This window comes from Podarcis pityusensis, assembly GCF_964106645.2.
Source record: "Podarcis pityusensis genome assembly, chromosome: 17".
NCBI classification, from domain to species: Eukaryota; Metazoa; Chordata; class Lepidosauria; order Squamata; family Lacertidae; genus Podarcis; species Podarcis pityusensis.
Genome location: NC_138042.1, coordinates 31364389 through 31382710, shown reverse-complemented (window position 1 = coordinate 31382710; position 18322 = coordinate 31364389). Strand labels below are relative to the sequence as shown.

Genomic DNA, 18322 nt, shown 5'->3' with positions numbered 1-18322 from the left:
AGCCAAAATGAAACACCGGGGAGTTTTAAAAGGTAGATTCCTGAGTCAGACCAACACTGCAGCACTGCACAAGTCTCCGAGCCGTACTTGGGAACTGCCTTCTGCACTATGCAGCCAGTCTCTGCTGTGCAGTCCCCCCTCTCTCTCTCTCTCTCTCTCTCTCTCTCTCTCTCTTTCACACATCACACACACACACACACTTTTGTGAAATGTGAGGAGTCACCTGATGTCCGTCAATGTTGTCTCCTCTTAAAGAGCAGGCAGTAAAACTCTTCCTTCTATGGAAGATTCCCTCCCTCTCTCAAAGGATGGCACGTTTATTTAAAACCACCGTCTGTGTATGGCTGCAGCTTGGGGTTCTAAACTGAACTACTTATTGCAGCACTGAAGATCTGAGGGACTTATTCACCTCCCCATCATCTTCTTCTTTCTTTCTTTCCTCTCTTGGAAGAAAGAGCATCTGTGCTCGTCGGACAATGCTTTCGCAGAAATGCTTGGGGTTTCTTTATTTCACTTTCTATCTGTGGGCAAACGTGTTATTCATCCTCCTTCAAGGTAAGTTGCTTTTATCTTGTGTCTCTCTCCTCACCCCCCAGCCTGCCCTATATTTCTCTTTAGACATTTATAATGCTGGTATTTAATCCTTTTGAATCCAGCTCAAAAGAAAAGATTGTTGTATGCGTGCTTTTTATTATTTGGAATGCAAGGTAGGTGACCCAAATACTTGGTTAAAGAGGCAGCTGTGTTTATGAATGCAAAATATGAGGTTTCTATATTCTATAATCTAGTTTAATTGAAGTGGGGGAGATGTATCTATCTGGAAATAAGTTTGTCTATTTGTTATTTATTGTTACATTTCTACCTCCATCTTTTCTTCAACGTGGGGTACACACTCTTTTATCTTCACAACAACCCTGTGAGGGTTAGGCAGGGATTCTGTCGCAAAACACCAAACACAAGTGGCTATTTCAAAAGACAAAGTGGTTTTGTTTTGCGAGGGATTCTTGGCCTCTGTTTCTTCCACACAGACTGAACATAGGCATCTAATCGTTTGTTCATTTAGTTCAGTATTGCCAGCACTGGTTCTCCAGGGTTTCACTCAGGGGACACTGTTGGAAGATGCTAGAGGTTGAACCCTGACCTTCTACACACAAACCAGATGTTCTAACCACTAAGCTGCTGCTAGAGAGGTGCAAGCCTATGCATACCTCCTTGAGAGTAAACCCTATTAAACTCAGCAGAACTTACCTTTGAGCAAGGCTGCGTAGCATCTGGCTGCAAATGGCACTTTGTGGATCGGGGCCACCTGGCAAGAGAAAGGGAAGGACAAGGACCAAGAAAAAAACCAGACGGATTCTCATACCAAAGTGCGACAGTTTCTTCGCAAACTGTTGTCGAGTCATGCTTGCCAAAACATGCAAGGCCCTCTTTTTGAGGCTGAATTTAAGACGAAGATCAATGCCGTTCTCACAGTTAGGGCAGCCTGATCTTGCTTCTCTGCCTTTAACAAAAACAGCGCTGTGCACAAAAATTAACCTGGCGAACCTGGCAATGAAATGGGTAATGGAAAAGACTTTGCCTGCTTAATTTGATCAAGTCGGGCTGCTGTTGAAAACTTAGGAGCAAGACTGGTGTTTTTTAAAGCGACACTGAAATGTCAGCAAACCCACTTACAGCTCATGCTTGTGAGCCAGCAATTCCCAAACTTTTTCCCTTTTTTTGCTACAGAGGCTGAGACTCAAGAAGTTGAGTTGTCAGCTTTGCGCCCACCCTCTCAAAAAAATGTTATATACCTTTAAGAGCAGCTTCTTCTCCAGACTATACAGTCATACCTCGGGTTACGAACGCTGCGGGTTGCGGGTTTTCGGGTTGCGGACTGTGCCGAACCCAGAAGTACCAGAACGGGTTACTTCTGGGTTTCGGCACTCGCGCATGCACAGAAGCACAAGATTACATCACGCGCATGCGCAGAAGCGCCAACTCACATCACGCACATGTGCAGAAGCACCGACTCACATCACGCACATGTGCAGAAGCACCGACTCACATCACGCGCATGTGCAGAAACACCGACTCACGTCACGCGCATGTGCAGACGCAGCGCTTCAGGCTGCAAATGCTGTGGGTTGCGAACGTGCCTCCCACACGGATCACGTTCGCAACCCGAGGTATGACTGTACTTGCCAATTGACCCCCAAAATGTCTGGCCTGCTCCTGTGTCTTCCAAAGTATCATAATGTACAGAAACCAGCAGGTGAAACTTTTCTCAGCATGGAGATAGGCATTAACCCTTTTCACATATGGTATTAACATGCTGAGGGGCAGTGAGGCAGCATTATATGGGCACCTAACTTCAATGCATACAGTTATAGGTGCAGAAGCACTTTCAGACCTTCTAAGGACTTACACAGAGGCCAGATACAAGCATCCTTACTCTCCCTCTCCATGCATTCATATAATGTCTGAATAAAGTTACAGTCTCACTTGCTAATATGATGATAGCTACCTTTGGGGGGGGGTTTCCTAAATGGAAAGGTGGGGTGGGTGTTTCCCAAATAAATAATGTTACAAAAGTTGGGTGCCTCCCCCTCTCTCTCTGCCAAGCGGTGGCAAGAGCCCATGAGGTTCCAGGCCCAGGATCTGTGGTCCTTTGGAAAACTGAAACATGACGGAGACTGCCGTAGCTTTAAGAAATATGGTTTATTCGCCAATTTGCACCTTCAGTCTGCATGGAGGGAGTCCGGATCTTACAGCATGGTCATTTCAAGAGGGGCTTGTGGCCTTCAGCCAGCCTGCCCAAGATGGATCCCAGTCCTTCTTCCTTCTTCTTCTTCCCAACAACTCTTGCTCAAGACTCTCTTTTGCTGTCACCTCACACCCAGTTACCTTGGCAACCTTCCAAACCCCCAGTCTGTGCTCACACTTCATGGCAAAGGGGAAGGGCAGTTCTCTTGCATTGCCAATGGCTCTCAATAGCCCTGTATTGTTCCTTAATGGCCCTAGCTTGGCCAAGTCATTTTGCACAGGCTAGCCCAGTAATTCCTCTGCAGCCTGTATTTCTCCCTTCACATCCCAAACGGTCAATAAATAATATTCCTGATAAAAGCACAGGAGCCAGTACCAGTAGAGCAGTTGGCTCTCCCATTTGCAAGTGAAGGAGGTGCTCCTTCAGTTACACAGGCCTTGAGGCATGTAGGGCTTTTAGGATAAGGCTGGATCGATGTGCGCTCCCAGACTGACACTGATCCATGAGAAGGAGTGCAAACCTATCCAGGACAGGTTGCCCACCATCTCTCCAAACAAACAAAACCACCCAACATGCAACATCATCGGATGATACCACTTTTGAGCAATCCATAGGCATGTGTGAACCCCAGGCAGTGCCGGATTTACGTATAAGCTAAACAAGCTATAGCTTAGGGCCCCACTCTGTTGGGAGCCCCCAAAAAACTTAAAGGGAAAAAACTGGATGTACATTCCCAAAATATAAGATAAAAAATAAATAAAATAAAACCTACAAACGGCAACAGTGTTTTGTGTTGTGTAGGCTCCTATGATGTAAGTAATGGGCCCCGCCTGCTAGCCTCCTCCCTAAAATATCACTGGTTTGCTCATTTCTATATCAATTACACATTTTGTTATGTGCAAATGGCTTTAGATACCTATTACGTCCATAAATTACTATATAGCATTACTATATAGCATATATTCAACACAAAAACAGCAACAATTTGTTGTTGGCAAAGGACAGCCGCTTTTGGTGAACCAGAGCAGTGCATGGAAACGCCGTTTACCTTCCTGCCAGAGTGGTACCTATCTATCTACTTACACTTTGACGTGCTTTTGAACTGCTAGGTTGGCAGGAGCAGGGACCGAGCAACGGGAGCTCACCCCGTTGCGGGGATTCAAACCGCCGACCTTCTGATCAGCAATCCCTAGGCTCTGTGGTTTAACCCACAGTGCCACCCGTATCCCACAATAGCTTAGGGCCTCATCAAACCTAAATCCGGCCCTGGCCCCAGGCCACAGTTTAGCCAACCACACCCATTGTGTTGCCAGTGTTATTGATCGTGATACTGTCACACGTATGGATCCTTGGCCAGCCCTGTTGCATCCAGTTGTGTTTGTGTGAGAGAGACAGGTGCTCGCCAGGACCAAATCTCTCTGCTGCAGAATAATTTGGTGGCTTATCAGGCATTAATTCAGCATGCAGCAGTTGGTATTGTGATGTGATTAAAACCTTTAAAAGGTATGAATGAATATTCAAATGTCTGGAGGCTTATCTTTTATTATTATTATTCCACTTTCTTGCCCTGTGTTCAGTGACTTCTTCCTTCTGCTATTTCCTTTTCTTCCCTAGATGGCTTGGCATGCAAATCTGAAGAAAGGCTCTTTCACAAACTCTTCTCCCGTTACAACCAGTACATCAGACCTGTGGAAAACGTGTCAGATCCAGTTACAGTGTATTTTGAAGTGGCAATTACACAGCTTGCAAATGTGGTAAGGCTAAATGTGCAGTGCCAGCCAGATATTTAGGTGCTGTGAAATCCAAACCTCCTGGTCATAGAAGACTCACCCTTACCCAGGGGCTCCAGCACATACCGTATTTTTCGCTCTATAAGACGCACCCAACCATAAGACGCACCTAGCTTTAGAGGAGGAGAACAAGAAAAAAAAATTTCTCTCCCTCTCTGCTCAGCGCCTCTCCAGCAAAGCGGGAGGAGAAATCGAAGGGGGTCTGTTTCTCCTCCCACTTCGCAGAAGGGGCGCTGCACAGAGAGGGAAAGCTGTGCAGCGGCTCTCCAGCGAAGCGAAGCCAGGAGAGCAAGAGGGATCAATCCCTCTTGCTCTCCTGGCTACAGCGAAAGCAACACGAAGCCTCCAGAGCACAGTGGGAACGCTCCCGCTGCACTCCGAAGGCTTCGCATTGCTTTCGCTGAAGCCATGGAGCCTGCATTCGCTCCATAAGACGCACACACATTTCCCCTTACTTTTTAGGAGGGGAAAAGTGCGTCTTATAGAGCGAAAAATACGGTAGATGAAAACCCTGGATGTGTAGTGCTCAGTGTGCTTGAGAATTTTCTCCATTCCCATCTTTGTGGTTCACGAAGTGCTCCATGTGTGCAATGGATCAGTTGAATTTTTCAACTTTCAAAAATGAGGGGTGCTAAAAAGTTGTAGCATGATTTGGGAATTCCAAATATATTTTGTTTAAATTAATATAGCTTAGTAATAGATTTATTTTTTCATTTATACCCCGCCCATCTGGCTAGGTTTCCCCAGCCACTCTAGGTGGCTTAGTTTTGCTTGGTGTGTGTAGAATTGCATAGAAATCATTAAAATCATCCTGGAGAGAAGGAGGAGGGCCAGGAGACAGAAATGAGGCCGGCTGCTGAGTCCTGAGAATCTCCCCCTCCTGCTGTGGTCAGTTCCCCTCCCACCCCCTGGTCTCCCAGAACACACAAGGGAAACAAAAAGAGGAAAGGTTGCCATACATCCAGATTTTCCCAGACATACCCGGAATACCGCAGTCGGAAGCAGTGTCCGAGTGGAAATCGGGAAAATGTCCGGGAAAATCTGGACGTATGTCAACCCATGTTGGCAGTGTTGTTTTTGCTGATTTTCCTTAAAAATAGCTCAAAAACGTATTTATTTATTTATTTATTTATTTATTTATTTGCAATTTTGCCAAAAAGGCTCAACAACTTTTGTGTATTGATTTTCACTTTTTGAAATACAGTGGTACCTCGGGTTAAGTACTTAATTCGTTCCGGAGGTCCGTTCTTAAACTGAAACTGTTCTTAACCTGAAGCACCACTTTAGCTAATGGGGCCTCCTGCTGCCGCCGCTCCGCCGCTGCTAGATTTTTGTTCTCATCCTGAAGCAAAGTTCTTAACCCGAGGTACTATTTCTGGGTTAGCGGAGTCTGTAACCTGAAGCGTATGTAACCCGAGGTACCACTGTATGGCAAGCCTAAAAGAGCAGAGGAGAGATTGGTTGCATGCATATGCAGTCTATGACTGCTGGGGGGACAAACCCTGAAGAGGCAGCTGTGAGAAGGCAGGGACCTTCAGTCCTCGCAATTTCCTCATTGTGGGCAAGACCTACTTGGAAGAGTTGATGGGATCAGTAGGCCTGCACTGCCTTTGTTTTCTTTGAATAGTTAACTTCAGTGACACCACCTTTTTTATCGCTGACCTACATCTGACTCAGGATCTTGACACATATAGAAAAGGAGGAGGTTATCATACATGTTAAGAGCATAACAACTGCCTTGCTGGATCAATCCAAAAGTCTGCCTAGTCCTGCATCCTGCATCCAACTAGCCAGATACCATTGCCAGTTCCCAAGCGTGACCTGAAGGCAACAGACAAACTTTGTGGGTACCCAGAGTTTAGAGATACATTGCCTCTGAAAATGGCATGGCTAATGGTGGTGTAGTGGCTAAGAGCGGTGGTGGACATGTAATCTGGTGAACTGGGTTCGCGTCTCCGCTCCTCCACATGCAGCTGCTGGGTGACCTTGGGCTAGTCACACTTCTCTGAAGTCTCTCAGCCTCACTTACCTCACAGAGTGTTTGTTGTGGGGGAGAAAGCGAAAGGAGATTGTTAGCCACTTTGAGACTCCTTAAGGGGAGTGAAAGGTGGGATATCAAGTCCAAACTCTTCTTCTTCTTCTTCTTCTTCTTCTTCTTCTTCTTCTTCTTCTTCTTCTTCTTCTTGATAATAGACCTACCCTCCACAAATGTGTCTAACATCTCCTGGGCTATTGGTCTGCCTGCAGTCAGGAGGGCCCATAGAAGCCTCTGAGATTACCTCCCATACCCCTGTCTGCACCCTAAGGGACTGTGTGAAGCAGCCCCATGACACAACTGTAGGAGTAAATCATTTGCCCTCTTCTGTCTCTAGGATGAAGTCAATCAGATTATGGAAACCAATCTATGGCTGCGACATGTAAGTGGATATTTGTGTGCTAGGGTGTATTTCACAATAGTGCTGGGCTTCAAAGTTATAGTTGGGATGGCTCCAAAACAGTTCCTGGGGTGAGGAAGCAGGAATCTGTTGTGAGGGGGGATCTTGCTGTCACAACATCCATAGTATAACCACTCATGGATTACTGTGGTGTTTATTATTATCACTATTATTTTGGATTATTACCCGTCCTACACCCAAGGGTCCCAGGATGAGTTACAAAAATTTGAAATACAGTCTATGAGCCACCCTGAGTTCTTATGATGAAGGGAGATATATTAATAATAAATTATTATTATTATTATTATTAAGTTTAACTGATTGTATTATGTATGGTATATCCTTGTTGTATACTGCTTAGATGCTATAGTATAAAGTGGTATATAAGTTATTAAAATATAATAAAACTAAATAAAAATATATAAACTTATTCTATTATATCTTCATAACAATAATAATATAATTTCCCGAGCCACTTTGGGTGGCTCCCAACAGAATATTAAAAACACGATAAAACTTCAAACATTAAAAACTTCTCTAAACAGGGTTGCCTTCAGATGTCTTCTAAAAGTCAGATAGTTGTTTATTTCCTTGACATCTGATGGGTGCGCGTTCCACAGGGCGGGCGCCACTGCCGAGAAGGCCCTCTGCCTGGTTGTCTAACACTGTTGTCTAAGGCAACACAGTGACATTCATGTTCAAGTGGTGTTTGAGCAGAAGAACATAAGAAGAGCTTGTTGGATCAGGCCACTGTCTCATCAAGTCCAGCATCTTGTTCTCATGGTGGCCAACCAGATGCCTGTGGGGACACCAAAAGCAGGACCTAAGTGCAGCAGCACTTGGCCCACCTGTGATTCCCGGCAAATGGCATTCAGAGACAGTGGAAGTAGAACATAGCCAGCATGCCCAAAATCCAATCTCAAACATAGCCAGCATGCCCAAAACCCAATCTCAAACATAGCCAGCATTCCCAAAATCCAATCTTGCTAAACAGAGGCTTTGGGTGAAGGAAGGAATATCTACAAAAGCCCTGAAAATCAAGCTGCAGTTGCAGGGTGAATTTTCTAGGATCCAAAAACTAGTTTTTTCTCTCTTTTAGATTTGGAACGACTACAAACTGCGGTGGAATCCAATGGAATACGAAGGGATTGAGTTTATCCGTGTGCCAGCGGATAAAATATGGAAACCTGATATTGTGTTATACAACAAGTATGAACTCTAGTTCCTCATCATTTTACAGCTTTTTTTTAAAAAAAAATCAAAACAAATCCATATCCTTCTGTATTAATATTGCATGGTAGAACTTAAGGCTGCCTTGTGTTTGCATTTCCAGTGCCGTTGGAGATTTCCAGGTCGAAGGGCGGACTAAAGCTCTTCTCAAATATGATGGTACCATCACATGGACACCACCCGCCATCTTTAAAAGCTCCTGCCCCATGGATATTACCTTCTTCCCCTTCGATCACCAAAACTGCTCCCTGAAATTTGGGTCGTGGACTTACGACAAAGCTAAAATTGACCTTCTAATTGTTGGTTCCAAAGTGGATATGAATGACCTTTGGGAGAATAACGAATGGGAAATAGTTGATGCTTCTGGCTATAAACACGATATCAAGTACAACTGCTGTGAGGAGATCTACACCGACATCACCTACTCGTTTTATATCCGAAGGCTGCCCATGTTCTACACCATTAATCTGATCATCCCCTGCCTATTCATTTCATTCCTGACTGTACTGGTTTTCTACCTTCCATCGGACTGTGGAGAGAAAGTGACCCTTTGCATCTCTGTCCTACTTTCTTTGACAGTGTTCCTGTTGGTAATCACAGAGACAATCCCCTCTACCTCTCTGGTAATCCCTCTGGTAGGAGAATACCTGCTGTTCACCATGATATTCGTGACTCTCTCTATCGTCGTCACGGTCTTTGTACTGAACATCCACTACAGGACTCCGATGACTCACACAATGCCCAAGTGGGTGAAAACCGTTTTCCTCCGTCTCCTGCCCAAAGTCCTGATGATGAAGAGACCCGTCCAGAAACACATCGAAGCCCAGCCTAAGAAAACCAAGAAAAATGGTGCCGCTAAATCCAGCAAGCCAAAGGCCGATGACCCAGGGGAAGCCAAAGTCTACAGCGAGCACAGATGCTGCCACTGTGACAAACCCAGCGAACCGTCCACGGGTAAGAAAAGAAGACCAAGCCACCAGTCAGCTAAATGGGGGGCTGAGCAAGCAGAATACTCCCCTGAGGTCAAAGAAGTAATTAGCAGTGTCCAGTTCATCGCAGAAAACATGAGGAGTCAGAATGAGACCAAAGAGGTAAGCGTTCTGGTGTCTTGAGAATGAATTTGTATCTGAGAACCAGCAGCTGAGTTATTGAGGTAGGCCTTCCCCAACACGGTACCCCCCCAGCTGTTGCTGTAACTATAACTTCCATCATGCTTGACCATCAGCCAGGGTGGCTGTGTCTGATGGGAGTTATAGTCCAACAACAGCCTGGTATTGGTCAAAAGTCCTCAAAAGTCCTCAGTATACCTGAAGGAGTGTCTCCACCTGCATCGTTCAGCCTGGACATTGAGGTCCAGATCTGAGGGCCTTCTGGTGGTTCCCTCGCTGCAACAAATGAGGTTACAGGGAACCATGCAGAGGGCCTTCTCAGTAGTGCCACCCGCCCTGTGGAACGCCCTCCCATCAGATATCAAGGAAATAAAAACTACCTGACTTTTAGAAGACATCTGAAGGCAGCCCTGTTTAGGGAAGTTTTTAATGTCTGATGTTTTATTGTGTTTTGTGTTTTTAATATTCTGTTGGGAGCCACCCAGATGGGTGGGGCGTAAATTATTATTATTATTGTTATCATCATCATCCTCAATAAATTTGGGGCATAACACAAGCAATGGCAGAAGGCTCAAGACCTTGGTTGATGCCAGCCCTGGTGCCATGTAAGTTCTCAGGGCGTCAGTAAGGAAAATGGTGAAGGCCTTTTTCCAGGACAAACAGTGACACTCCCTGAAATGAAATGCAGCTCCTTCTGAGCTCTAGTATAACTCTGTAGAACTCCAGAAGAGAGGGGAAGCATTGCTAAATGGGTACATGCCCAGTGTCACACTGGCGAGCAGGCACCGATGTCAGTGAAAAGAGTAGTTCCTCAGGGGAATGCGGCTTAAGGGGTGCTGTCTCTGGGGATTCTCAACCAGGGGCCCCTGGTCCAAGGGGCACCTGACTGACAGACTCTGGCTTGGCGCTGGGGCCTAGTCCTGAATTTAGAGCACCTCCACAGTTTGCACCAGTGGTGTTCCTGATCCAGGTGATTCTTAGGAACATGGGAAGCTGGCTAATGCCTGTTAGCAGAGGCACTTAAATAAATCTGATGGAGGCTGTGTACACACACACACAGAGAGAGAGAGAGAGAGAGAGAGAGAGAGAGAGAGAGAATCCTGGGAACAATACCAAGTCAGGCCATTGGTCCATCTAGGTCAATATTATCTATGTTGACTGGTAGCAGTTCTCCAAGGGTTTAGATATGAGTCTTTTCCCAGACCTACCTCATATCCTCCAACATTACAAAAAACTTCCCTCTGCAGAGCTGCCTTCAGATGTCTTCTAAAGGTTGTATAGTTACTTATCTCCTTGGCTCGGGGGTCGCAGAACTCAATACTCTCCAACATTTCTCCAGTGAAAATAGGGACGTCCCAAGGGAAAGCGGGACATTCCAGGATCAAATCAGAAACCAGGATAGCTTCTGTAAATCTGGGACTGTGCCTGGAAAATAAGGACACTTGGAGGGTGTGCTACCTGTTCATGCTTCGAGTTGACCCTGGGACCTTGTGTAGGTCAAGCAGACGTGCTGTGACTGAACTACAGCCCTTCCCCTTCTTCCTCAGAGTCCTGGCTGTCGCTGATTTCCAGGCTCGTGTCATAACAGTAGTCTTCCAGTGTCTAAGAACTGCTGCCGCCATTTATTTTACCTCAGAGCCCTTGCTATAATATGAAGGTGCTTCCATCTCCTACCTTCCCCAGATCCCATCTGTCTTGTGTACTTAGGCTAGAAGCATTTTGGCGTTTGGCGTCTTTCTGAGAACGTTGCAGCACAACGGGGATGTTAATCTCAGTAGGATCCTTGAACAGCTGTTGTAATGTAAATAATGTAATTACTATGGGAGCTGTTGAGGGAAGAAAGCTCCCTACGGTTTCAACAGGAACGAAGACTGCACCTCAGGGAACAAGCCTGTGATTTTATGTGGGCAGCACTGCAATGGTTATGCATACCAGGAAAGCTTTTCCATTTTAGAAAGGAAAAAGCATCTAATACAAGTGCGAACATGTTCCCTTTTCCTTCAGCCTTCACCCCTGGGCTCTCTGGTCCTCAGGGCTCTTGTGATCTCCCTAACACAGGCCCCCCTCTTCCCACTGAAATAAGGCTTGAAGAAGCATTCTGTTAGTGTCAATAGAATGGGCTGTGTTGTATGCTTGATTGCAGCATGTGTGTTGTACACACAATAGTCTCTCTCTGGTTTTGCAAACAGGCCACAGGCCCAGAAAGGTTGGCAACCCCTGTTGTACTGTATTGAAGAGGGATCTGTTGAAGGGGGGGGGAATATCCTGGGAACAATACCAAGTCAGGACATTGGTCCATCTAGGACTAGGTCATGGGTAGACAAACTAAGGCCCGGGGGGCCAGATCCAGCCCAATCGCCTTCTAAAACTGGCCCGTGGACAGTATGAGAATCAGCGTGTTTTTTTAAGAGTAGAATGTGTCCTTTTATTTAAAATGCATCTCTGGGTTATTTGTGGGGCATAGGAAATTGTTTCATTATTTTTTTCCCCAAAATATAGTCCGGCCCCCCACAAGGTCTGATGGACAGTGGACCGGCCCCCTGCTGAAAAAGTTTGCTGACCCCTGTCTAGGTCAATATTATCTATGTTGACTGGCAGCAGTTCTCCAAGGGTTCAAATATGAGTCTTTTCCCAGACCTGCCTCATAACCTCCCATATTTCTCTGATGAAAATAGGGACGTCCTATTCCATCATCATCATCATCATCATCATCATCATCATTTTATTATTTATACCCCACCCATCTGACCAGGTTGCCCCAGACACTCTGCATCTGTCCCTCTGCCTCTTCCCTGTTCCATATGGGCATAACTATTAACAAATTATTAAATAGTCTTATTAAATAGTTGCATGACTCTCCGTCGGCCCACCTACTCCTCCTGCACCGCTCTTCCAGCGCTAGCAGAAGAGGCACTGTCCACTGACTGCATTTGGCAAGCTTGCAACATTTTGCCCCAGTATGTAGTTACCTGCATACTGGGATAATGCCACTTTGCCAGGCTTGAAGTGGAAAAAAACAGTGCCTTTTTGACATCAGCAACCATTGTACCAATCTCCAGCTTCATCTCATACCTATTTGTATGTCTAGCAATCCACAAACCCAATACTAATGACAGGGGGGAAAGACTGTAGTGTTTAGCAGGTCTAGAAGAAGTGCCCATTTCAGGTTCTGGGGTCCTTGGGCAAAGTGTCCTCAATAAATTCCCTCCTTGGGAGCTCTCCACTTCCTTGGCACACTTTCCACTGCCCTGTCACTTGCCTCTCCCTCTAGGACCAGTTTGTACCACTTTCCAGAGGGAAAGGAAAAAGCTTGCAGTGGCTCCTTCTCCTCCTCCTCTATCCTCTCACTGCTTGTTCACTTTGAGCGGGCAGGTGAACAAGCAGAAGCAGCAAGAAGGTGGAGTAGCAGGGCTAGGAAGCTCTGGGATTAAGCAGTCAACCCACTGCCAGGAATGGGTTTCAGCAGGTCTCTGGCATTGCCAATCCCTATACACTGGCCATCCTGGAAGCAAAGGATCAGGTGTGAAGATGGGCAGCTAGTGATAAGCAGCAACCAGCAAAACTCCTTCTTATCATTGGGTGGGCATTTTGCTGCTAGTTTTGTGGGGCCATCTCTGTAAGTAAACAAACGGGAGCAACAGCTTTTAAAAATGGGACTCAGCAATTATGCTAATAGGTTTGCGTATTTAAATGGATAAATATTTCATGCTAAGCAGGGTATCATTTTCTTTGGCATGAAGACACTGAATATGCACTTAGAAGTTCTACAGAAATGGAGGCCCTCATCCCAGGGTGGTGGTCAATCAATGTAGCCCTATTGAATTCTGTAGAGCTGTGCTGATGCAAGGGAACAAAGGAGCTGTCTTGAAAGGGAGCCAAAAGACAAACATAGGGTTGAACTGGAGCTTTGGGGCCAAGCCTGGATTAACCATTATGCTAAGTAAGCTACAGCGTAGGGTCCCAGCCAGTTTGGGGTCTTTGCCTGTAGTGGAATTACTGGAAAGCTTCCTAATGCAGGGAGAGGATGGCCATCTTCCATCTTGCTCTTTCCACTGAGCTCTTTGAAGAGTGCACTGTAATAAAAAGGGAACAGTAGCTGTACTTCCTGGAAGAGGGAAATTGACATTGCTGGTAGCCCTGGGAACAAGATAACAGGCAGACATTTTATGAGCAAATGGAGGCCTTGGTCCCAAACATAGACCTTTGAGTGATTTCATCTGTATTCCCAGTTGTCATTACCAAATATGAGTGTGGGTCTTAGTGGACTTAGCAGGAAGCATTAAAACATCTCACTCAGTTGTCACTCTGATGCCACAATAAATTAATTAGTCTTGAAGGTCCTGGGGGACTGGTTTTGTGTGCATTTAGCATTCTTCATCCAAGTGGCTCTCCAGTAAAACTAGTGGCAATCAGGTTTAAAGAGAATGTCATTTATGTATAAGTCCAGGGCTCCAAAACATGGTTCACAATCCTCTAATACACCCTTTGCCAATGTGGTGCTCTCCAGATGTTTTGGGGTTACTTGTTCCCATCAGCCACAGCTGTGTCGGCTGGGGCTGAGGAAAGTTGTAATCCAAAACATCTGGAAGGCACCAGGTTGGGGAAGGCTTCCTGAAAAGGACATTGCTGTTCAGCTTTGTTTGGACCTCTAAATCATGCACACTTTCTCTCTGCTGGTCTAAAACAGCTGAAGATGGAAGATGTCTGATGCTTGCCTTAAAGAAAGTTTCCTAATACAATTATTCCAAAATGGGCATAGCATTGGTCCTGAAGTCAGCATGGTTTCAGCTAAGCTTCTTGAATTCAGTGATACTAGGACATGTCAGCACTTCACAATGCTCCAGTTTTATGTGCATCTTCATAAGACAAAAGCTGGAAAATGTCACAATTGAATGGGCAAAACAGTTCTTTCAGCGGAACCTCAAGCTGATAATGTTTTATTACCTGGGAAAAGTTGAATTGTGTCTAAACCTGGCACATTAAATATGATATGTCTTCTTGTGTGTTTACAGGTGGAAGATGACTGGAAATACGTTGCCATGGTAATTGACAGAGTGTTCCTGTGGGTGTTCATAATTCTCTGTGTATTTGGGACTGCAGGATTATTCCTACAGCCCCTGATAGCAGACACATAATTCACTGACTGTTCAAGTTTTGCTCTACGTGTACCTTTCAGTTTTATATTCAAGTCATCCGCCTGCAGTAGAATGTCTCCTTTCACCTCAGGTCAAAAGAGCAGTGCTTTCTTCTTCATTTCTATTGGCTTTCACATTTTCCACCCTCAGGGAACCTTGTCCACATGGGCTTGCTCATTGAGGAACCTTTGCACATCTGCTATGGAACCCTGACTTGTTGAAAATGATTCTAGAGTGTGTAGCTCATTCATAACCATTGAGCACTGAGTGGGCTTATTGGCCAGCTCAGCATTCTCCACTGGTGAACAAGAAGTATGTTCTGGAGCACATCAACTGCTCCACTTTGGCTGCACATTGCTTCTACACTAGGAACGAACGGTTCCTGGTAAGCTTCCAGGGAACCCTGTTTGAAAATTATTGGACAGAGTTGGTCCACACCATGTAATTAGGCAACATGCCTCATTCTCATCTCTAATAAAAAGTAGAGTAGATTTTTTTTTTTAAGTGGCTCATTTGTAGGCTCTTATTTCTTTGAAGAAATATTATTTCTTTGAAGAAACTAGTTCAAGGTGAGCCAGAGAAGAACCAGCTTGAGCAAGCATGGCTATATGATTAGGAGGAAATGTTCCAGCCATCCTATTTCCACATTTGCAGGCATTTTACAAAGAGAATCCATTGGAGATGTGTCATCCATCCTCCAAGTGAGAGCTCATCTGCACTTCCACTTGTGCCAGTTGACCCCCTCCTTTCCAAAGGAAGAACTGCCCTTCAGTGATAGATTGGAACAAATGGCAATCTGGAGAAAACCCAAATTGCTGTTTGCTCTGATTGAGCGCTAAAGAGCAGTTTCCCTGCCCCAGGGGAAAGCAGTGGTACAAGAGGAAATATGGAGGAGTCCTAACAAAATAAAATAAAGTGTGCTAGTCAGCCTAAGGAAGCTACCCACACAATATTAATTGTTTGTGACTGTTGACTGTTTTGGAATCACGTTCTTCTGTGGTTGTAAACATTGCAAAATGCTTCTGACTGGCCTAACAGGATTCTGAGATGCACTAATGGCATGATTCCTCGGAGGCGAATTATAACCACGGAGCAAAAACCAGTCACGTCTGTTTATGAGCTTTCCCTTAAATGTATGTCCATGTGCTCCTTTTTGTTATGGTTAAACTTGATATACAGAAGGAATTTTAACTTACTAATTTATTACTCTTGCCAATATTTTCTGAATACCCATTATATCATATGGGGGAAAGGGGGGAGGCTCATTCCAATTTTCCAAACATTTGGAAGTTCCAAGAGGTGAGTTTGGTTGGTTTTATTTTAAATGAAGTCAATTTCCTGCTGATGGGAGGAGAGCCCTGAAGACTTACAGAAGCCTGCTAATTTGCAAACATGCAAAGAGAGAGTGTTGGAAGGAAGTAGTCTCCTAAAGCAATTGGCAGAACCACTAGTCCTGCAAGCCTCCAAAGAGCAGCACAGCTCAAGGAACGTTCATCATCAGCCAATGGCTGCAAATCACAGCTCACCTACTCAGGCTTGCTCTTTGTGTGCCCAAATTCAAGCTAGTTTATTCTTCCACCAGCAACATGCAAGCAGTTTAGGTAGACTGTCCATTACAAGAACATCTGCAACTCTCAGCTCCCACAAAGGAAACACCACTGATCATTTCCGACTCTTAGCATGCAAACAAAAGATGGCTGCTTCAACAGCCCCTACATGTATATATGTCTGTGGGAAAGCAGCCCCACATTAGCTTGGTCAATGGCTAGATTCACCTCTAGGGACCAATCTTTATCCTATATCCTTGGGGAATATGCATGAGGATGTTGTACAGCAGGACTAGACAGAAAGTAGATTAAGATCTACTGGCAGAACGGGGGGTGATTTGCAGTAGGATGATAACTTTTTAGAAACTCCCATTAAAAAAAAAAATAGCAACAGCAAAAAGGTGCCCCCTGCCTCCCCCCCCCCCCCACACCTTTCAAAAGAAAGAAAGAACAATGGTTGTTATCTGGTGTGTAGTAACTCAGATGTCAATTCCATACATTATATAGGAAGGCTATCCCTCTCATGGGGTACTGTAGGTAACAGAATCATCCTGTAGGTAATTCTGCAATGGCCACTGTCCCCACCTACCACCCTGAGTGGTAGTCATTATTTTGTACCTAACTTTAACTGGCAGAGAGGGACGCAGGTGGCACAGAGCCTAGGGCTTGCCGATCAGAAGGTCGGCGGTTTGAATCCCTGCGACGGGGTGAGCTCCTGTTGCTCGGTCCCTGCTCCTGCCAACCTAGCACTTCAAAAGCACATCAAAGTGCAAGTAGATAAATAGGTACAGCTCCGGTGGGAAGGTAAACAGCGCTTCCGTGCGCTGCTCTGGTTTGCCAGAAGCGGCTTGGTCATGCTGGCCACATGGCCCGGAAGCTGTACGCCGGCTCCCTTGGCCAATAAAGCGAGATGAGCACCACAACCCCAGAGTCTTCCGCGACTGGACCTAATGGTCAGGGGTCCCTTTACCTTTACCTTTAGCTGGCAGATCTTGTGGGGGCCAGAAGAAACATGAAGTAGCTTGTGCACGCCTGAAGTCCCACGATGGTTGCGCTAGACCAGTGTCGGGGACTCATAAGGAGTATAGACAGGGAACAATGTTGTGGTTTGCATCCTACACTCTGCTGATTCTTCCAGTGTAGTTAAAATGACACTAGTACCATTACTTGCTTATGCAGGAGAAACCTGAAATATATTAAGCACGCAATAGGCATCTCTCTATATATTACACACACGGTGGCTGCAATTCAGCACAGAATTAGATATGATAACGAATGGTCTTACCCATGCCTAACAATGTGCTGAGTTTATGGTGACCGATGCAGTTCTGACTTTCATGATTTCCTCCATTCTCGGTGTTTATTGTTTTGTTTGGAATATGTTTGTATTTTTCTACAATATGTCACTTATTTAAGTAGCTTCAAATAAAAAAATTAAAAGCAGTTTATTAAGTATTTACGTTATTTAAAAGAACCGTGCCGTTTTCTGCTTTAAAAGTCTAGGAACGCATTCACACTGACCACTTTTTTTAAAAATGCAAGTATGGCTGAGATTCGCAACCAAAAGGCCATGCTTGCTGGGGCTGATGGAAGTTGTAGTCCAAAATATCTGGAGGGCACCAGGTTGGGGAAGGATGTTATAGGATTGTGCACAGTTGGACTGGAGTGATACCTTTTCCTTAGTTCATAATCAGCCAGTGTTTTGCTGGTTCAATCAGAAAAACTATATTGTGTCAGATAACAGGATGGGTGATACCCACTCTATATGGCTTTTTCCACCCATGGAAACTCCCTGGTTATAAATCTGGAGTACAGTGGTACATCGGGATGCAAACGGGATCCGTTCCAGAGCCCCGTTCGTATCCTGAACATAACGTAAGACGGGGCAGCACGTCTTCGCGTGCGCAGGTTGTGTTTTGCCGCTTCTGCGCATGCGCGTGACATCATTTTGAGCGTCTGCGCATGCACGAGCATCGAAACCCGGAAGTAACACGCTCCGTTACTTCCAGGTCGCCACAGAGTGCAACCCAAATGCGCTCAACTTGAAGCGTATTTATCCCAAGGTATGAATGTATAATTTAGTGATATTCCATTTAAACTCCCCAGATAAATTGGCCTTTCAATATATAAAATATATAGCCAGATTCCTGCTTACTTTGACCCTATCAACATGACAGTTTTATATTGCTTTTCATCACTGAGTTACGGTTTCTTCCAAAGAATCCTGGGAATTATAGGTTAGTGAGGGTGCTGAAGATGATCTATTAGGGATCCTGGGTTGCCTGTCTCACCCTCAATGATCTTTGAGGTGGTAGAATGGACTGTACCAC

At 45.2% G+C, this 18322-nt stretch overlaps 1 protein-coding gene and 1 long non-coding RNA gene across 2 annotated transcripts; one reads left to right on the top strand and one right to left on the bottom strand.

The window, feature by feature from the left end:
* On the top strand, positions 1–14481 carry CHRNA6 (cholinergic receptor nicotinic alpha 6 subunit). The gene is made up of 6 exons (XM_080986893.1): positions 1–555; positions 4361–4500; positions 6909–6953; positions 8071–8180; positions 8305–9292; positions 14323–14481. Exons 1-6 carry the CDS (start codon positions 477–479, stop codon positions 14443–14445), a joined length of 1485 nt encoding a protein of 494 aa, XP_080843019.1. The 5' UTR covers positions 1–476; the 3' UTR covers positions 14446–14481.
* Positions 8450–14565, bottom strand: LOC308466350. Its single transcript, XR_013980787.1, has 3 exons — positions 14480–14565; positions 8936–9029; positions 8450–8527 (listed from the first exon to the last, which is right to left on the bottom strand). It is a non-coding gene; the product is annotated as an uncharacterized lncRNA (long non-coding RNA).
* Positions 14566–18322: the final 3757 nt, after the last annotated feature.

What these genes read in the sequence shown, in the direction of transcription:
- CHRNA6 (XM_080986893.1), top strand. Translation starts at nt 477, where the DNA reads ATGCTTTCGCAGAAATGCTTGGGGTTTCTTTATTTCACTTTCTATCTG. An exon ending in CCAATCTATGGCTGCGACAT is followed by an intron (nt 6,954 to 8,070) that starts GTAAGTGGATAT and finishes TCTCTCTTTTAG; the next exon opens with ATTTGGAACGACTACAAACT. An exon ending in GATATTGTGTTATACAACAA is followed by an intron (nt 8,181 to 8,304) that starts GTATGAACTCTA and finishes TTGCATTTCCAG; the next exon opens with TGCCGTTGGAGATTTCCAGG.